Source organism: Callorhinchus milii, unplaced genomic scaffold (assembly GCF_018977255.1).
Source record: "Callorhinchus milii isolate IMCB2004 unplaced genomic scaffold, IMCB_Cmil_1.0 Scaffold5, whole genome shotgun sequence".
In the NCBI taxonomy this organism is placed as follows: Eukaryota; Metazoa; Chordata; class Chondrichthyes; order Chimaeriformes; family Callorhinchidae; genus Callorhinchus; species Callorhinchus milii.
In genome coordinates this window covers 25328235-25348072 of record NW_024704746.1, presented here as the reverse complement: position 1 = coordinate 25348072, position 19838 = coordinate 25328235, and the positions used below count along the sequence as shown (strand labels likewise).

At 42.0% G+C, this 19838-nt stretch overlaps 1 protein-coding gene across 1 annotated transcript in view; it reads left to right on the top strand.

The window, feature by feature from the left end:
* appl2 (adaptor protein, phosphotyrosine interaction, PH domain and leucine zipper containing 2) overlaps positions 1 to 19229 on the top strand; it is a 22055-nt gene extending 2826 nt beyond the window's left edge. Inside the window, 21 exon segments of the mRNA XM_007909687.2 lie at positions 740 to 838; positions 3338 to 3397; positions 3757 to 3771; positions 3773 to 3829; positions 5475 to 5562; positions 6632 to 6673; positions 7805 to 7863; positions 8975 to 9121; positions 10259 to 10341; positions 11071 to 11232; positions 11547 to 11735; positions 12398 to 12440; positions 12527 to 12583; positions 12691 to 12782; positions 13729 to 13887; positions 13982 to 14034; positions 14354 to 14528; positions 15165 to 15201; positions 15631 to 15774; positions 16171 to 16218; positions 16944 to 19229. Of these exon segments, the coding sequence (XP_007907878.1) occupies positions 740 to 838; positions 3338 to 3397; positions 3757 to 3771; positions 3773 to 3829; positions 5475 to 5562; positions 6632 to 6673; positions 7805 to 7863; positions 8975 to 9121; positions 10259 to 10341; positions 11071 to 11232; positions 11547 to 11735; positions 12398 to 12440; positions 12527 to 12583; positions 12691 to 12782; positions 13729 to 13887; positions 13982 to 14034; positions 14354 to 14528; positions 15165 to 15201; positions 15631 to 15774; positions 16171 to 16218; positions 16944 to 17066 (1932 nt within the window). The 3' untranslated portion in view covers positions 17067 to 19229.
* The last annotated feature ends 609 nt before the right edge of the window (positions 19230 to 19838 follow it).

Genomic DNA, 19838 nt, shown 5'->3' with positions numbered 1-19838 from the left:
TCCACCATCCTTTCAGGCAGTGCATCCCAGACCGTAAGTCTGGTCGTGTTTGATATTGCCAACACAATTCTTAATTAAATTCATGAGTTTCTTTAAGATAGTGTTTATAGTTTGTATTTTCAAATGAGCAATAGTCTATCATAAAATTGAATTTTCCTGGATATTTAAGGTGAGAGAAACTTCACATAACATTTACAGAAATTGAGTTTGAGTTGATGTGAAAGCAATGTGATTGAGCCAGCGCTGTGTAGCCATGTGTGTAGTCCTCTTCCTGAGCCAGGTGGATCCATATAGTACAGTACTCCAAAATATTCCTGATAGCAGCGCAGCCTGCCTCATTGGAAGGACCTGGAAGGGCAGACCAGTCACTGGGGCAGGGAATCATCCCACTCAGCTCCTGTTAATTCTGCAAGACAAAGCTCTAATGCTCTCTCTCAATGATAAGCTCCGTGTTTAGCTGGTTAGACTCCAGCAGTTACCCCCAACGCACACTCTGGGCTCCCCCCAAGCCTTGGCTCTTGCCAACCTGCGCCTAATACTTTCCGAAATTAGGTAAGCGGAATGCGGTGTTCCGTGAAGAGAGCGCAAATTTCATTCATTCCAGATGCAGGAATATTGTACTTCCATGTGTATGTGTCACTACCCTACACTTGACAGTAATTACTTGACAAACACTCTTGAGATATTTTGATGTGATCAAGCACTATAAATATACAAGTTATTTTGTCCATTTTCTCAGACCCGTTCCCTGCTCAGCGTGTTCGAGGAAGATGCCGAGACCCTGACAGAATATACAAATAAACTGCTGCAGTCCATGCAGAGGGTCTACGGGGCACAAGTAGGTAAATTATTATTACGGCTAAGTTTTAGCATATAGTCATGGTGACGGATCTAGTTTGTGGGTTTGTACCAAACCGTGATGTGTAGGAATAAGAACAAAGAAACAGGAGGAGGCCATTCAGCCCCTGGAGCCTGTCCCACCATTCTATGAGATCATGATGATCTGTACCTCAACTCCAATTACCCGCCTTTGCCCCGTACCCCTTGATCCCTGGACCTGACAAACACCTCAGACTGGACAATGTAACTGGATCCACAACCATAATCCACAGGGTTTTGGGGGGTGGGAGAGAGAGAGTTCCAGATTCCCACTGGCCTTTGGGGGAAAAACTGCCCCTGAGTTCACTGCTAAATGGCCTCGCTGTAATGTTAAGACTATGAACCTTGTTCTGGATCCCCCTCCCACCAGAATATTTTGGTCACATTGTAATTGCGTGCAGTACACACAGTATTTGGTATCTAGATTTCAGTCTAAATATGACAATGCATTCTTTGTCACACACTTAGTACTGTCGTATATAGCTCGAAGCCTATTGAAAGCAGGCGTAGTTTCAGGGTAACTTTGCTCAGCCACTCCCTGTGTGAGTGAAGCTGTGCTATCAGTGTCAAGCAGAACTTACATTTACACAACGCCCTTCATGCGGGGTAGGTCCCAGAGTCTGCCCCCGAGTCAGGAGGAGAGGGAGTGGGGAAGGTGACCATAAGTATCAAAAAGAAAGGTCTTTAGGTGGGATTTTAAAGTGGAGAGGGAGGGGGCAAGTCAGAGGGATTGAGGGAGAGAGTTCCAGAACAACAAGTAGTCAGGCTAAGAGGTTGTTCTGTACTCTTTATCAACTCTCCTATTTTGGCTGCGAATTATAGGAGCACAAGATGGCAGGGGAATGAGGCTTGCCATGGACACGATGACCTTGGCACAGACACAGTCACACTCAACAACAAAATTACATTTATAAAGCGCCTTTCACATCAGGATGATGTCCCAAGGTGCTGGACAGTCAGGGGTCAGGACCTGAGCATGGGGAAAGGGTGGGGGAGCGGTGAGGGAAGGCAGAGAGGTGGGAGGGTGACTGAAGGCATGATTGAAGAGGGTCTTGAGACCGGCCTTGAAGGAGGCGAGGGAGGAAGCGAGGCCAAGGGACTGTGGGATGGAGTTCCAGAGTGTGGGGGCAGAGAGGCTGAAAGCCCGGCCACCGATGTTAGGGTGGGTCGGGCGGGGGACATGGAGCAGACCAAAGCCCGATGAACGGAGGGAGGGGAGCAGGTTGGTAGGAAGTCAGCAGGTCAGAGAGGTGGAGGGGGCAAGGCCATGGATGGCTTTGAAAATGAGGACGAGGATCTTGAACTTGATCCTCTGGGGGATGGGGAGCCAGTGGAGTCGGGCGAGGGTGGGAGTGATGGGATCGGGCGAGGGTGGGAGTGATGGGGTCGGGCGAGGGTGGGAGTGATGGGGTCACGGAGCCTGGTGCACGAGCTGCAGAGTTTGGGATGATCTGCAGCTTGTGATGGGAAGGCCGATGAGGAGGGAGTTCCCGTAGTCGAGCCTTGAGGTGACAAATGCGTGGGTGAGGGTTTCGGCAGCCAGAGGGGTGAGGCAGTGACGGAGTCTGGCAATGTTTCGGAGGTGGTAGGCAGTGCCGGTCATGGTGCAGATGTGGGGGAGAAAGGACAGTTCAGGGTCAAACCAGACCCCCAGGTTCCTGACTGGCTCAGTGAGGTGGAGTGTGCAGCCGTGGAGGCTGATGCTGCCAGTGCCTGAGGTGCGGAGGTGCTGGCGTGAGCCAATCAGGAGGGCCTCGGTCTTGCTTGACGTTCAGTTGGAGAAAGTTGTCCCTCGTCCAGGACTTGATGTCGGACAGACAGTCGGTCAGGACCCCAGTAGTCCTGGAGTTCAGGGTGGAGGCAGAGAGGTAGAATTGGGTGTCACCCACATACATGTGGAAATCTACCCCATGTCTGTGGATGACGTCACCAAGGGGGAGCACGTAGAGGGTGAAGAGGAGGGGACCGAGGACAGAGCCCTGAGGGACACTGCACGAGACGGTGTGGGGGCTGGAGGAGAAGCCATTTGCAGAGACAAAGTGGAGGCGGTGTGAAAGGTAGGACCTGAACCAGTCAAGGACAGAACCTTGAAGGTTGAGGTGGGAGGAGAGGCGTTTACGTTTTTTTTTCCCCTTTGTAAACTGATTTCACTGAATGATGTTTCTAACATTGATATTGCCACCAAACATACAATTATAAGCAACAAATCAAATGATTTCCAAAGTCATTATTTCCTAAATAATGGTAGAAATAGCAAAATGCTAAGACACAGCCCTGCATGAAAGGCGCTGTATAAATGCAAATTGTTGTTGTTTTCCCATAATTCTGTCCCACAACAACTTCCAGAAGCTGTTTTTACTGTTTATTTAAATCTGGTCAAAAGTAGTAGTGCAGAGATGTGTCCAGACAAAATGTTTTATATCTGAAACAGACCTATTAGTGTGTGTTTTCTTTACAGAATGAAATGAGTATCGCAACACAACAGCTGTCTAAACAACTACTTGCCTATGAGAAACAGGTGAGAAAACAAGCTTTTACTATTCTCTTACTTTCTAAAACAAACTACCCTACCAGACAAATGGTGGCTTAGAAATAGCTGGATAGTATGTAAACCTGTTTACTGTTAATGTACTTCTGTTAAGAAAACAACAATTAAAATAGTGTTTGTGTAGTAAACTCGGAAACATAACTAAATGCATTTTTCGATAGTTATGCTGTCGCAGGTTTAAAGGTAAAACAGTGTGAGACAGACAGCTTTCTGGGTTCTGTTAAATTTGTCATAAAATGTGGTAAACATTGTCAAATGTTTAGTGACCAAAAAAGCTAATCAGGTCACTATATGTATCTGAACTTCAAATCCTTTATAACTTTTTTCAGAATTTTGCCTTGAGTAAAGGGAGACGAAGAGGTGATTTCTACTCTACAGCGGTTTGCCAGAGTTGTGGATGAGGTAATTCAATGGAAATTCTGAACTGCCTAATGTCTTTGAATATACCCTCACTTCAGTACCTATAGCTGCTGTGTTGACTGGTTTGTTCCACTATCCAGATTTAAAATAACAGTTTTTCTCTGTGTTCTTGCTTTTTTAAAAGATGATTTAATAACAACAATAATCCTGGCATTTGATACAGCGCCTTATCAGGCAGTTGAGACGTCTCAAAGCGCTTCACAGAATATACTGTAGAATCATAGAATTATACAGCACAGAAGGAGGCCATTCAGCCCATTGTGTCTGTTCCGACTCTTTGAAAAGAGCTTCCAAATCAACCCCACTCTCTCCCCATAGCCCTGATCAACCCCACTCCCCCGCTCTCTCCCCATAGCCCTGATCAACCCCACTCCCCCTCCCTCTCCCCATAGCCCTGATCAATCCCACTCCCCCGCTCTCCCCATAGCCCTGATCAACCCCACTCCCCCGCACTCTCCCCATAGCCCTGATCAACCCCACTCCCCCGCTCTCTCCCCATAGCCCTGATCAACCCCACTCCCCGCTCTCTCCCCATAGCCCTGATCAACCCCACTCCCCCGCTCTCTCCCCATAGCCCTGATCAACCCCTCTCCCCCACTCTCCCCATAGCCCTGATCAACCTCACTCCCCCGCTCTCTCCCCATAGCCCTGATCAATCCCACTCCCCCGCTCTCCCCATAGCCCTGATCAACCCCACTCCCCCGCTCTCCCCATAGCCCTGATCAACCCCACTCCCCCGCCTCTCCCCATAGCCCTGATCAACCCCACTCCCCCGCACTCTCCCCATAGCCCTGATCAACCCCACTCCCCCGCACTCTCCCCATAGCCCTGATCAACCCCACTCCCCCGCCTCTCCCCATAGCCCTGATCAACCCCACTCCCCCCCCTCTCCCCATAGCCCTGATCAACCCCACTCCCCCGCTCTCTCCCCATAGTCCTGCAAACTTGTCCTTCCCAAATAATTATCTGCTTCTCTCTTTAAAGTTGTTATCGAATTGGCTTCCCCCGGCCTTTCAGGCAATGATTCCAGATCCCAACAACTCGCTGTGTGAAAACATTTCTTCTCCCCTCCCCTCTGTTTCTTTTAACAACTATTTTAAATGGGTGTCCTCGGGTTCCCGACCCACCGCCAGTGGGAATAGTTTCTCCTGTTCACCCTATCAAATCCCCTCAGAATTTTGAAAACTTCTATTAAGTCTCCTCTTAACCTTCTCTGTTCCCCGGAGAATAATCCTCACTTCTCTACCTCTCCTGATCACTGAAGGCCCTCATTCCTGGTACCATTCTGGTCAATCTCCTTTGCACCCTCTCCAATGCCTTGACATCCTTCCTAAAGTGTGGGGCCCAGAACTGAGCACAGTCTCTCGCTGAGGCCCAACCAGTGTTTTATATAAAGGTTCCTGACTTGTGTATTCTATGCCCTATTTATAAAGCCTAGTGTCCCGTATGCTTTTTAATAGAAAGAGTAGAGTGGATTGACTGTATATTTTGTGGGCGAAATGTAATAACATTTTGTGTCATTGTGTCCTCCCGGTGAGAATATTGCTACTTGTGACTGATTTGATGGATCGGTTTACTGTTGAATGGCGCTGAAGGTAACTAGTGAAATTGTCTATTGGTTTCACAGCTGAATTCTCTCCACACTGAGCTGGCTAAGCAGCTGGCCGACACAATGATCTTCCCCATGATCCAGTTCAGAGAGAGAGATCTCACAGGTATCCATCTTATCATTATACCATTTAGTGTTTTACATTACTCTGCAGGGCAAGGTTTTACACAACAGACTCAACGAGCTGAATGGGCTGCTCCTGATTCTATCCGGCTTTGTTTCTACCTTTCTAACGTGTATTACCTTGTATGTGCCTTAGATCATAACGTGACCTGTGCTATTTTAGTACAAAGTGCAGTCTTTCAACTCCACTTGGGAGAAAGGCTAAAAAAAAATGGAACTAAACCCTTTGCAAATAAGGAAACCGTGTGGATATTTGGCCATCAGGAGTTTCTTGTCACTGTAGGTGATAGGAAACTCACCACCCGGCTCCTCCACCCACTCTCTCATGCCTCGCCCATCCTCACCTCCGATGCCAACTGTGAGCCGACCACCTGCTCCCTCGACCCATCCCTACCCCTCTCCTTATCTCCCAGCTCTACCTCTTTGCCCCTCTACTCACTGACATCATAAACCTCTCCCTGTCCTCTGGTACTGTTCCTACCCCTTTAAAAATGACCATCATCATCTCCTAATCCTTAAAAAACCCTCCGTGGACCCATCACAGTTCTCAAACTACCGCCCCATCTCCAACCTCCCTTTCCTCTCCAAGGTCCCGGAACGTGTTGTTACTTCTCAGCTTTACTCCTTCCTCTTCCGTCATTCCCTTCTCGACGCCCTCCAATCGAGTTTCCGTGCTGATGTCCTCTCTCTCTGAATTTCTAATTTTCTGTTTCTATGACTTTCTCTGTCACTCTTGACTGTACTAAAGCATTACACTTACCTTCTCCTGCTTTTAAAATATCCCGTTGTGCATGTGTACAAAATTACACGCATATGCCTGAGATTACTATAAATACTGGTATTGTTCCCCTAGCAACCTCACACGTTAGAATGTTAGCAAATATATAAAATACTAAAATATTATACACAACTGTACACAGATGATAAATATATCTTGTTATTTGTGTCAGTTAAGAACTTAAATACCCCAGTAAAATGAGTGTCTATCTGTAGGTTTGATGTATGTGTTTGTATATCTTGCCCTGAAAATGTTATTGTTTTGTTATTTGCAGAAGTAAGCACTCTAAAAGATTTGTTTCTCCTGGCTAGCAATGGTATGTATATTTTCAATTCTAAAATTCACCTTTCCATTTGAAAACTGCTCTCACACATTTGCACATTACAATATCAGAGATTGTGATTGCCTCCAGCTTGGCTGGTGATGCATTATTCCATTATGAAAATATCGAAGTAGCTCACTAAAGAGAAGAGCATTTCCTCTCTTTATTCCAGGATCAATATTGGAGTTAAGTGTTCTAAGATATTCCAAACGCCCAACCAGTAATTCACATTAGTTCACTGGATCACAGGAGATGTTTGGATGAAGAATGCTTTAGGCTCATTCAGTCGAATTCTTTCAGATTACCAATCCAATAGCTTCTTACAACTGCCTTCAAGCTGTTTCTTAAACTGGTCACAGCCCTCGCTCAGCCCGTCCCAGTAATCTGTTGCAGTTCAGGGTAATGGTCGCTGATGGTGAAACATGTTAGTATCTTTGGTATTGGCAATAATATCCAAATCCTTTTGACTCTGAAGTCAAAAGTCTATTTGGGGTTTGAGGATGGCATTGAACATGTCAATCTCTTATCACTGGTCACAGATTGTTTAGTTTGATTCCTAACCAATTAACAGCATCTTTTATTTTGTTTTCCTTGCACTCTGTGCTGAAGAACAAACTAAGGTAAAGGTGCAAATACAAACCGGGGGGAGTTGTTATGACTGTAACAGCATAAGAATTGCCAGACAAAAGAAGACCAAAGGCCATCGGTTTGCCTTCCACCATCCTGGCAGTCGCTTCCATATGTCGTGTCCCAAACTATAGACTGTATCCCCAGATATTATTTTCTAACAACAACAACTTGCACTTATTTAGTGCCCTAGCGCCTCAGAGCCTCTCACAGAAATCTATCTCATTTGTTCTTGGAAGAACAGATTGATGCATTACAAACTGTAATGCAGGCAGACTTAACACCCTTACATTACCATCAAGGGGGAGATTCACAATCTGTACCACACTTCCTAAGACAGAAAGGTTTTGAGGAAGAACTGAAAACCATTCTGCCTCTAGCAGTTGAAGAATTAGGTAATGACTTACAGACTACCTGCTCATACATTACTTAATAGTCATTAAAGATACTGTAATTCCATGTGTAATAATACAAATTGCTAGTGTCTGTTCCTTGCAGAACATGATGCAGCAATGGCAAAGTACAGCAAGCTACCCAAGAGAAGAGAAAATGAAAAGGTATGTAATGTTTGGCATAACATTCATCTGTATAAACGTAGGAATGTTTTGTATCTTGAGGGATTATCTCAAAGGTTCACTTTCAGTTTATTTGCCATTTGAGGGATTTAATAATCCAAAGGATGAAGGTCAGATTGCACACAATTACACTCGTAAACTAATCCATGGACAATTGTGATGCTGGACTTTATAACCGGGGCAGGGAAATACTGCTCAGCCATAGAGAGTCAGACCTATATGGAGGACCGTAGATCTCACATAGTCTGATCTGTATAAATTGTATAACCATCTTTTAAGTCGTACATCTGCCCAAGTCCCTTTGAATTTCCTAGTAAATCCACTTAAATGCATTTGCACTAGACTTATTAACAACTACACAACACGTAACACCTCACCTGCCGCTACCAAACTTACCAGCTGCCGGGTCAAAGCTTTGTTACCGGGGCTTGCCTCCAACAGAACACCACACATACACACGCCAACACGCTCCACGCCCTCCCTCCCAGGGGCAGAACATCAATGTCATCCCACACAGCAGTGGGGGTGGTGGGGAGGGGCTGCAAGAGGAAAGAGAGTCAACTGATCACATGGTGAGTGTGGGGGACCTACTCAGAGGGTGATCTCTGCACATTCAGGTCATGACTAGAGCCCAGATAATGTCAATTCACAGAATAGCAGATTTTTTTAAGTTTGTTTTTATTGGTGAGCGAGGTTAGATCTGCTCACCCCCCATTAACCAAATTAGATCAAAACGTTTCACTTTGGGAACGAGGGTTGTTCCCGAAGACACACCCTAATCCCCCCAAACCACCCAAGCAGGTCAGGTGACCGGATGGCCTCTCCGGCAGGCCCGGCCTGAGCCTAGTGACCACCACCACCAACAACAACTTGTACTTATATAGCCCCCTCCACGCAGGGTAGCATCTCAGAGCGCTCAAGGTAGCTCCGAGTTCAAGTATTCTCTGCTTCCTCTTTGTGAGAGCAGATCAAACTCCTTAGAATAGCAATGGTCCACTTCAAGGTCTGCTTATCTGTGCTGCGCTTTCGAGGAGGCACTAAACTTTCATCAGAGAAACCACATCATTGCTCTTGTTCTTTCTGTGTTTTTCAGTTGAAGTCAGAAGTGGTAGCCGAGGTTGCTTCTGCAAGAAAAAAACAGCACCAGACTTCATTACAATACTATTGTGCCTTAAATGCCTTACAGTACAGGAAAAGGGGAGCCATGCTGGACCCACTGCTTGGCTTTACGCAGGGTCAGGTGAGTGAAGCTGTCAGTGGAAAGGGATAAACTTCTGTGATGCTGTTGGATAGGAATGAACATCTAAAGTTGGGCTTCAGGTCTGGTCCCGATTTTCCAAATGAGATCATTTCTGATTTCAAAGGATCAGAAACTTGGACAATAACTGTTATTGAAAGATAGTAATAATCCTGGCATTTCATGCAGCGCCTTATCATGACTTTGAGACATCTCAAAGCGCTTCACAGAACATACTGTAAAGTGAATTAACTGTATACTTTGTGGGCGAAATGCGGCAGCCAATTGCGCACAGTAGTATCTCACACAGTCATGGATTGACTGATCAGATTATCACCCCCAACCCCCACCACCACAGAAATTGACTAACAACTAGGTTGCTACTTACTGGTAGGTAAACAGAGCTGTGTGGAGTAAGGAAACTTTCCTAAGGTTTCACCCTTATATAAAATATCAAGCAAACTTTCCACTTAAGAACATCAATGCTGAATGTATAAACTGTAAAATACACATGTTGTAATGCAGGCAAAAGGTATGGTATTTGCAGAATAAAGTTATGCAGGACAGAACTAAACAGAACAGCTAGTAATTAAAGTTTGGATTTCAATAGCATGTAGTTTAATCAACCAAAAAAGGCCACAGAATTTATTTTATTATCAATAAAGGCAGGTGCTACTGTACCTGACCATGATTCAAATCCCATGATTATTTGCTCTGGTATCCCGACCCATACAGTCCTGACCCTACACAAGACAAAGCTGTATAACATGCACTGCTCCAGTGTGAGCCATTCACTCCCACTCTCTTATCAGAAGTTGTGTATTCATTGCTCTACTGAACAGTAACCTCCATTTAATTAGTCTTATCTATTTGGATACTGTTATACAAGAAAGGTATACATTTTATTTTTTGTGAGTTAAAGCTGGAATCGATAGCACTCTATAAGGATAGTTCTATCACTGAGATAGACACCACGGCAAATGTTATCTTACAATTCTATTTCATTAGAACCTTTTAGAAATTCAGAATTCAGATATGTTTGGGGGCAGTTTTAGTTTCACTGAAACAGCTGATGTTAGCCAAAGATCTTAACCTTGGTATATTAGTAACTTGGTTGTCTTATATTCTTGTACATTTCAGATCAATTTTTTCAAGATGGGAGTGGAGATGTTTTCTAAAACATTGGAAGATTTTTTGTCTTCTGTGGCCACCATGGTCCATAGGTAAATCATCTCCATGAACAAGTAATATGTATATCAGGTTCACTTTGAACAAATATGATTTTATTTAATACACTATATAGATTTTCAAAGAGAAGTTCAGCAAATACCCTAAATTTATATAGTGACAAGTGTACTTTCATTTATTATAGAGGTACAATTACTTTAGTTACAACCAAACAATCTACAACAACAAAATTACATGTGTAAAGTGCCTTTCACGTCAGGAGGATGTCCCGAGGCGCTGGACAGACAGAGTTACGGACCTGAGCTGGGGGTCAGGATCAGGCAGGGTGGAGGCCGGGGGGGAAACAGGGAGATCAAAAGCACAGACAAAGAGGAGGGTCTTGAGATGGGTCTTGAAGGTGGCGAGGGAGTGGGCGAGGCGGAGGGACTGCGGGATGGAGTTCCGGAGAGTGGGGGCAGAGTGACAGAGGGCCTGCCTGCCAATGGTGGGGCGAGCGAGGCGGGGGATGTGAAGCAGGCCGTAGGGGATTAGGAGGTGGCAGAGGTCGGGGGGAGCAAGGCCATGGAGGGCTTTGAAGGTGAAGACCAGGATCTTGAACTGTATTTTCTGTGCGATGGAAGCCAGTGGAGTCGGGCGAGGATGGGGGTTGTAGGGTCACGGAGCTGGTGACCAGGCTCTACATGTAATGCATAGTTTTCAATATTTTTTGTTAAAAAATAATGCATTCTTGTTTTGTTTCTTTATGTGCTTATCTGATTACACAGTATACAAGGACAACTGGACACTGAGGCAGAGAGCATGAGACTGACCCAGCAAGAACTGCTGTTAGCCAACGAATCTGTCTACATCCCTGACAACAATGCTACTGCAGCTCAACCAGCTAAAAGGAATCTCCTGCAGAAGGCAGGCTACCTGAATATACGGAAGTAAGGAAATCACCTCTCAACTTATAATAGAGTAATCATCCTTGCATTTGATATAGCGCCTTATCACCTCGTTGAGACGTCTCAAAGCGCTTCACAGAATATGCTGTAAAGTGTAGTGACTGTATATTTTGTGGACGAAGTGCAGCAGCCAATTGCGCACAGCAGCGTCCCACAAACACTCGTGGATTGAGTCACCAAATTTTTTTTTGAAGGGATTATTACCCTTAACTTAATTATTTGTATTCAAATTTATATTTAGACTCAGCTCATATGCAAATATTGCACTTGTTAATATTATGTTTTTATTATTTCAGTAAAACCGGGCTGGTGTCCACATCATGGGAAAGGCTGTATTTCTTTACCCAGGGAGGAAACCTGATGTGTCAGCCCCGAGGGGCCGTGGCTGGGGGACTGATCCTTGATCTGGACAACTGCTCTGTCATGGCCGTGGATTGTGAGGACAGAAGATACTGTTTCCAGATCACTGCACCTTCAGGAAAGACGTACGTAAATGTTCAAGAACCATATCATGTTCTCGCTGATCTGTGTGAATACTTTCTGATGAAGTGGTCTCCTCTGTGACAAGTGGTCTATCCACTCGATCTACGTCTGTTCAGCCATCACTGGCCTACCTCATGTCCATGATCAGTCCACTCCACTATCAATGGGGAGCCTTCAGCCATTGTGTCCCTGACCGACCCCCTCCCTCCTGGCCTTAACCGCTCTTTCTACTTATATACTTCATTTCCAAAAATAAACGAATCCAAATCTACAATATTAATGATTGCAACACCTTTACTATTCAGTCAGATTTGTTACTTTGAACAGACCTGGCCTGGAAGCTCGTTAGGGATTACTCCACTTTATTGTTAGATTCACCTTCATAAGAAGGTTGGTCTCAGTGTGCAATGTCCTGCAATTGCCAGTCGTGGAGGTGACACTGATAGAAATGGGGCAAAGAGGGGGTTGTTATAGTGGAAGGAAGAGGACAATTAAACTGTCACTACAGAGGGAGAGTTAAAGTGTTTTGTGGCATTACAAGCAATCACTGTAGAGTAATATTGAACTCGGTGAATAGTGTACTTAAAAGTTCTCAACTGATCCTTGAAGAAAACACTGAGGGTTCTATCTGATTTACACATTAATAGTTACATTTATATTCTAGGGGCATCATACTGCAAGCAGAAGGCAAACAGGAATATGAAGAGGTAATGAGATACATTCTTTCTATGTTTTGTGTTTTTCTTCAACTTTGAGCAGAAATTTGTTTACGTGTCCTTATTTATCTCCGTAGTGGATTTGTACCATCAATAATATTTCGAGGCAGATCTATCTCACTGATAACCCAGAGGTAATTTTCTAATTGAAATAGCTTTTCTTTCCCTGTAAAATGCCAATAGCAATTATTGCTATATTTTGAGCATTGTTTCTACTTTTATATTCTTGTTGTGTGGTTAGGCGATTGCAATCAAGCTGAACCAAACAGCAGTGGAAGCAGTGACCCCAATGTCCACGTTTCAGAAAAAACATGAAAGTCTACGTCCTGAAAGGTGAGAGCATGAAGAGCAGCGAGATGATCTGCAGTCAGGTCATTGTGGAGTCCTGTAGCTCAGCAGTTAGAGCACTCGCCTCGCAAGCGAGAGACCTGGGTTCAATTCCCAGACAGGTGAAGTGTTGGGCAAGTTTTCTTACTGTTTACCAGCAGTAAGTAGGAACCCGCATGTTAGTCGATTGGTGTATCACTTTCCAGGGTAATAAGCCCTTCAAAAACAAATAATAAGAATTTGGGCATTCAATCCACAACTGTTTGTGGGACACGCTGTGTACAATTGGCTGTTGTGTACAATTGGCTGCTGTGTTTTTCCCACAAATATACAGTCAATTCACTTTACATTATATTCTGTGAAGCGCTTTGAGACGTTACGAAGACGTGATAAGGTGCTGTATCAAATGCAAAAATTATTATAATTAATGAATACTTACCAACTGTATGAGGCAGATTACTCCTTCTGTAAAATAGAGACTTCCCTGCTATTACAATCCTGCAATTCCTTCTTAAAATATTCTTTCTGTAATTGAAAGTTTATTACATTAAGGAAATACAGCATTACATTTAATGCTAACATTTGGTTTTGGCAAATCAAATGTATGTTGTATTTTGCCGTAAGTGGTGGATATGAGCCAGTGTCACATTCCATGCCCGAGTGTGAAATATTGGCATGTCCCACATCTCCAGTGTCAACTCTTAAAACGTTTTAAAAATCAAATTGTGTCTAGCACAAAAAGTGAGATGAAGGAACATTTCTAAGAAAATATAAAAGGATTTATTTATCTTTATTAAACTGAAACAAACAGTATTGTGATTTTTTTTAGTTTATCCATGTTCCTGATGTTGAGTTTGTAATTTTTGTATGTGTTTTTGAACCATCATTAAGTAAAATGTGCAGCACCTCGAAGGCCTCTAACAGCTTACTGTTTCACTCTCTGTGGGAGAAGCAGAGTCAAGCATGAGCAGGCAGACGTTCCCAGCGAGGAGTTGGACATGACCGATTCCCTTGGTGTCACTGAGCCAGTCATCCTCCCAGGAAGCCCCATTCAGTTTGACTTTGTGCACACAGTGAGTGACGACCCGGATCCCAGCAAAGCTGCTGTTAGGTATGTGAGCCAACGTGGTGATGGAGAAATGAATAACTTGAATGTTCTAGAGAACAGTTTCAGTGTACTTTAATTCATTATAAACCTTTTTCAGACGGACAAACCCATTTGGGGAGGTGGACCAGGACAATGGGGTTGCCTCAGGAGGTACAATTCCTTTTAGAGAGGATTTTACTGTTTGTTTTGTATCACAAAATAATTCTGCAGGAATTAATAATAATAATAATAATCTTTTGGTGTAGCAAAATGGTGTGTTGTGTAAATAGAACACTTCAATAATGGACAGATATTAAATACCTATTTTACACTGGTTACAATTACAATCTGGTAGGGGCTGAAATGAAATTTAATTTGTTTGCAGCTTTGTAACTGAAATAAAATTCAGTTTATTCATACAATAAACTGAATTGTCAAATATTAACTGGCATTATGTAGCGACATTTTCATAGGTTTTACTGTTTTACAGACTCTCTTCTGCACCAGGTGTTTGTAGTTAGGCTTTTAGGATCCGTTGAAGCAAGATCTGACCAAAGCTCTGAATTAATCCACGAGGCAATGAGACAGGTTTTGGCTGCCCGAGCAATCCACAATGTGTTTCGTACAACTGAGTTGCACTTGGTGGTTAATTCTAGCAGCTTGAGGTAAATATTAAAGCTTAAATCTGTATTTTCTCTTAATGCTGAATATTGGTCTCTATTCCCTTAGTTTAGAAGTTTGAGGGGTGATCTAATTGAGGTTTTTAAAATAATAAAGGGATTCGACAGGTTAGCTATAGAGAAACTATTTCCTCTGTTGGGGAATCCAGAAGAAGGGGGCAAGGGCTCGGCCATTTAGGAGCGAAATCAGGAGGCAGTTTTTCCACACAAAGGCTGGTGGAAATCTGGATCTCTCTTCCCCCAAAAAGGCTGTGGATTATGGATGGATCTATATAAATTTTCAAGATTGAGGTGGATAGATATTTGCAGGTCAGGGGATCAAGGGATATGGGGCAATTGGAGTTGAGGTACAGATCAGCCTTGATCTCATAGAATGGCGGGACAGGCTCGAGGGGCTGAATGGCCTCCTCCTGTTCCGATGATCCTATGAATAGTCTCAATTTATCTGAGAATCAACATTTTATTAACTTACAGCGAGATGAATATAAAGTTTAACAAAGAAACCTTTTGAGGAGAGAAACCAACTTTAGATTTACTGCTTTGTTTTAAATTGACAATGAGATGCATATATACTCCAGGTTAATCATGGAATAGATCATTGAGAATTACTTTTGATTACAGATTTGTTGAGCCACAAACCAAAGTTCAGAGAATAAGTGTGAGTAATTGTATTCTGTCACTAATTTACCTTCAATATAAATGAACATTTCTACCCCACCCTCCAGTTATAATAATAAAAATGCTTGGATTTGAAATAGCACATTATTAGGTTGTTGAGATGTTTCAAAGCGCTTCATGGAATATACTGTAAAGTGAATTGACTATATTTTGTGGATTAAATATACATTTGTGTGTACTTTGAGAATTCACTTTTAATTCAAACTAGTGTTGGACTTAAGGTACAGCATGTGAATGTGTAAATTCCACGTTTCTAATAAACTAGAAGATAATTTAAGTAATTGTGAGTTGATAAACTGATCCAAGAAGCATATTAATGGCATCTTATTGGGGAAAATTACAGAAATCATGCACATAGAAACTGAACTAAAGTTGCTTACTTTACATTGGATAATTTCATGTTTTCCAGTTTGCACTTAAGGATGTCACCCTGTTTGCAACCAACCAAGATAACAAAAGGCTAATTGGTTTGGTGGTACGTACCAATACACAGACACCAAGAGGAGCCACACTCAACTGCTATATTTTTGAAACTAATGATGATGGTGAAAAGGTAAGAATGTAATGTCTGGGTGCTGTAAAGGGTGTACAACCAAAATGGTTTGCTTTACTTTCCTTAGTGTTGTCATCTTCATATTGAGGGCAAAGGGCTGGAGACCTAATCCCAGGCCTTGGTCAACAAGATACTAGTTAGGTGTGAAAGTGTGACCAGAGATTTTGGAATAACTGTTTTTTAAAAATAGAAAAATATGCTGAAATAGAAATGGTTGGAATAAATAAGAGAGCACTGAATCAAACATTTGTCAATCCACTGTTTTTTTTCTTTGAACAAAATTAACCTCCAATCAAAAAGGCCATTTAATGGATCAATTCCCACATTCTGAATGGCTGGGAGATTATTGTCTTGACAAAGATCCTTTGCACTAATTTGTTATCTATATTTTTCCAGATATGTTCTTTCATTAAGTTTGGAAAAGATATTGCTCAGACTGAGAAGGTAAGAGGCTTTTAGAATTGAAACATTTGAGCAAGAGACTACATTGATTACTCCTGTAAAGAAATGCATTTTATGGACAATAGTTCAATGAACTGTTTTGCTGATTTTCCTCTTAATTTTCTTTTAGTGTCTAATCACGTCTAGGGAACTGCATAGTCATTACACTTCACAGTAGAATACCTCAGTGTAGCTCAGTGGTTAGAGCACTCGCCTTGCAAGCGAGAGACCTAGGTTCGAGCGAAATGTTGGGCAAGTTTCCTTAACCCACACGCCTCTGTTTACCAGCAGTAAGTAGGAACCCGGTTGTTAGTCGATTCGCAGATCACTTTTCTAGGGTTAATAATCCTTAAAAACAAAACAAAAAAATAATAATTTGGTCACTTCAGTCCACGACTGCTTGTGGGACGCTGCTGTGCGCAATTGGCTGCCGCATTTCGCCCACAAATATACAGTCAATTCATTTACAGTATATTCTGTGAAGCGCTTTGAGACGTTTAGAAGACGTGAAAAGCATTATATCAAATGCAAAGATTATTATTATCTCTGACGTGATAAGGCACTATATCAAATGCTAAAATTACATTATTTTATCTAAGCAAACAGCTTGGAATTGGAATGTGAAATTCACCACCAATCTAAAAGTACATTACATTTCTGGACATACTCCTGATGTGAAAGGTGCTATGTATATATATATAATATATAAATGTAATTCTCTCTTTCAGGATCCTGAAGCTTTAGCTAAACTTATGAAGGCCACTTCACTCAGTCCTGATGGGAAGTTCTTGTTACTCAGCCACCAACCAGACAAAGAGGAAAAGGAAGAGGGCTTAGAGTCAGAGGCATAACTACAAGTTATTTGACTGAAATGAGTAGAAAAAAAAACTTACTTTAATTAATCTCTCGGACTTTCTTGTAAGTTTCTGCTCCAATAGAACTTCATTGTAAATATATAATTTTGGACATGAAGTTATAGGTCAGTTTGGTGTAGTATGAAGGCTAATATTTTACTAGTCATGAGTAATATTACTTTTTCATCAGGGTGTATGAAGAATTTAAATTCACATAATTATGCAATAGTTGGAATTTAGCTTGCATGGTCACTCTTAAACTGTGCAATTAGGGAACCATTCACTTGGCCTTTTACACTTTTTTTTAAAATTTCATAACTTTCACAACACTTAAACTGATTGAAGTACCTGTGCTTTTAAGGCTTTTTCAAGGTATAAACGCATATAAAGTAGCCCTGTGCCTGGCTTAACCAGTTTTATACATAGACCTACACTCCAAGAGAAGGAAAGGGGCGAAAGGGCAAAGTGTTAAGGCCCTGACCTTAATTGATGGTTTTATTTGATAATGATTTGATGCCTTAGTTTAAGAGCAAACAGTTTTGCTCCAGCAGTGTGTTGACTTGTACTTACTGGTTTAAAATTCTATGTAAAGCAAAAAGTCTCAAATGACAATCTGCTCCAATATACCACAGTATTACTAAACTGTTCCTGGACAAGCTTACACTGACTATTTCAGAGTCTACTTGTTAAAAATGTGTAAAGTTTGTCATTTATCCTCTGTCAGCTTTAGAACTATGGATCACGAGCATAAGATTTGAACAGTTCTGTACTCCAGCTATTTTTTTAAACACATTTTCAAGCAATACTAACACTTTGTTCAGTATTAACATACTAACAAATACTAATATTTGTTCAGGCTCAGTATTCTTCACAAGGGCAACAAGACAAAAGCTCTTACCCAACGGTTTAGAAATATAAGCTTTGAAACACTACAGCAATCTGAAGAAAAGCAACATCACTTACGTTCAGCTACAGTAAACCTCTTAACTCTGCAGTTCCCCACTGAGCTCGGGTGTGCACTGCTGTCTATCCTGATATGAAAGGCACAATACAAATGTAATTTGTTGTTGTTATCCAAATTATGAATGCTGGATCCTGTAGGGTGCTGCGATTGAGTCAGCTCCACCATTGGTAGCCACTACGACTCGAAACTCTCTCCATCAATCCCTCCGCCTCGCCCCCTCCCTCCCCACCTACAAATTCTGCCTGAAGACCTTCCTTCTTGATTGTGCTTATGGTCACATCCCCCCTCCCTCTCCCCCTGTGCTCGGTATCAGACTTGGACAAGACTTGTTTTAAATTTCTCAGAGTAATCGAGCAAACCACCCGCTCGACAAACTAACAAATTTTCCTCACCAGCTCCTTCCAGCAACATTCGAGCCGAAAGGTTGCACTCAGCATTTCACAAAATGTTTAATCATCAGGATGTTCCTAACACTATCAATCCATTTTATAATAAAATATCTGTCCACCAACTCCTTAAAAGTCATAAATCGGTGGGTGAGAAAAAAAAGTTTTAACTTTTTAAAAAAATTTACATTCTCTTTTCTTTGAGGACAAGAGCAATAGAGATGTTAAAATGTTCTAAACCCGAGTTACCCAATTAGCCTCTTACTGACTTAATTGCTTTACCAGAATGTGTGATTTATATAATTTACTTGTTTACACCTTATACGGTTCCTTAGTTCCTTATACGGTTGTCAGGACTTGTCTTCTGTTTTCAATATCCTCAGGAACAAAATATACCCGGTTTGTGGGATTTTCAGTTTTAAGAATTGTGAATTGAAGAAAATCTAAACACAGCTAAGGCTTTAACTGAGAACAACATTAAAATAACAAAACCAGTTAAAAAGTAAAAGACTAGAATTGAATATTCTGTTTGAAATTTAATATTCTGCTAATCTACCCTGTGGGCTGTAGTGAGCGTAATCATATGGTCAGTGAAGTAGGAGGTTCTATATTTACATGTGGTAGTAACAGTATGAATGAACACAATGACCAAATAACCCATGTGGTTTTATTTTTCTAAATCTGCATGGAGCTCCCTGAACCTGTAAGCCCATGCTGCTGTTATAAACAAGACTTTGTAAAGATAAAAGAAACCTGACATTCTGAAATCTTTTAAAAGGAATGTTCTGAAATAAATCTTTGAAATGAGAAGACTGATATTTATTGTGGGCATTAGCACAAATAACATTTTCTTCCAAAAGAATACGGTGCAACTGAAATTAACAATAAAGCACCAGAAATACAAGTGTAAAGCAGTCTGTTTTGACTATTGTATTTGACGTAACCTGGTCAATGTTGTGAGGCGATGGCTGGCTATCATTGGTTTCAAAAACAAATGAACAAATACAAGGCCAACTTGTTGCTATGGCAGCAGCAAACAAGTGCTCATTGCTGAAATCAATATGAATGAATCTGGAGAATATCATCAGAATATCAACATCTGCGGTATTATAAATCTACCTCTGGCTGAGCGATGGCAAGAAGTGTTGATTCTTTTAAGAATAAATGATAAATTTTGGTTAGAAAATAATACCTGGGGATACAGCATATAGTTTGGGACACGACACATCAAGCGATGGCCAGGATGGTGGAAGAACTCGATGGACCTGGATCTTCTGACATCTATCAAATCCTTATTATCAAATCCTGTTTTAAAGTTTTGGAGTGCTTTGGCACATACCTAAAGCCTTGCCTATCCCAAACACTGGGACCGTAAAATACTTCCAAATTTAAATCAGATATACAAAGGAAATTACAGTG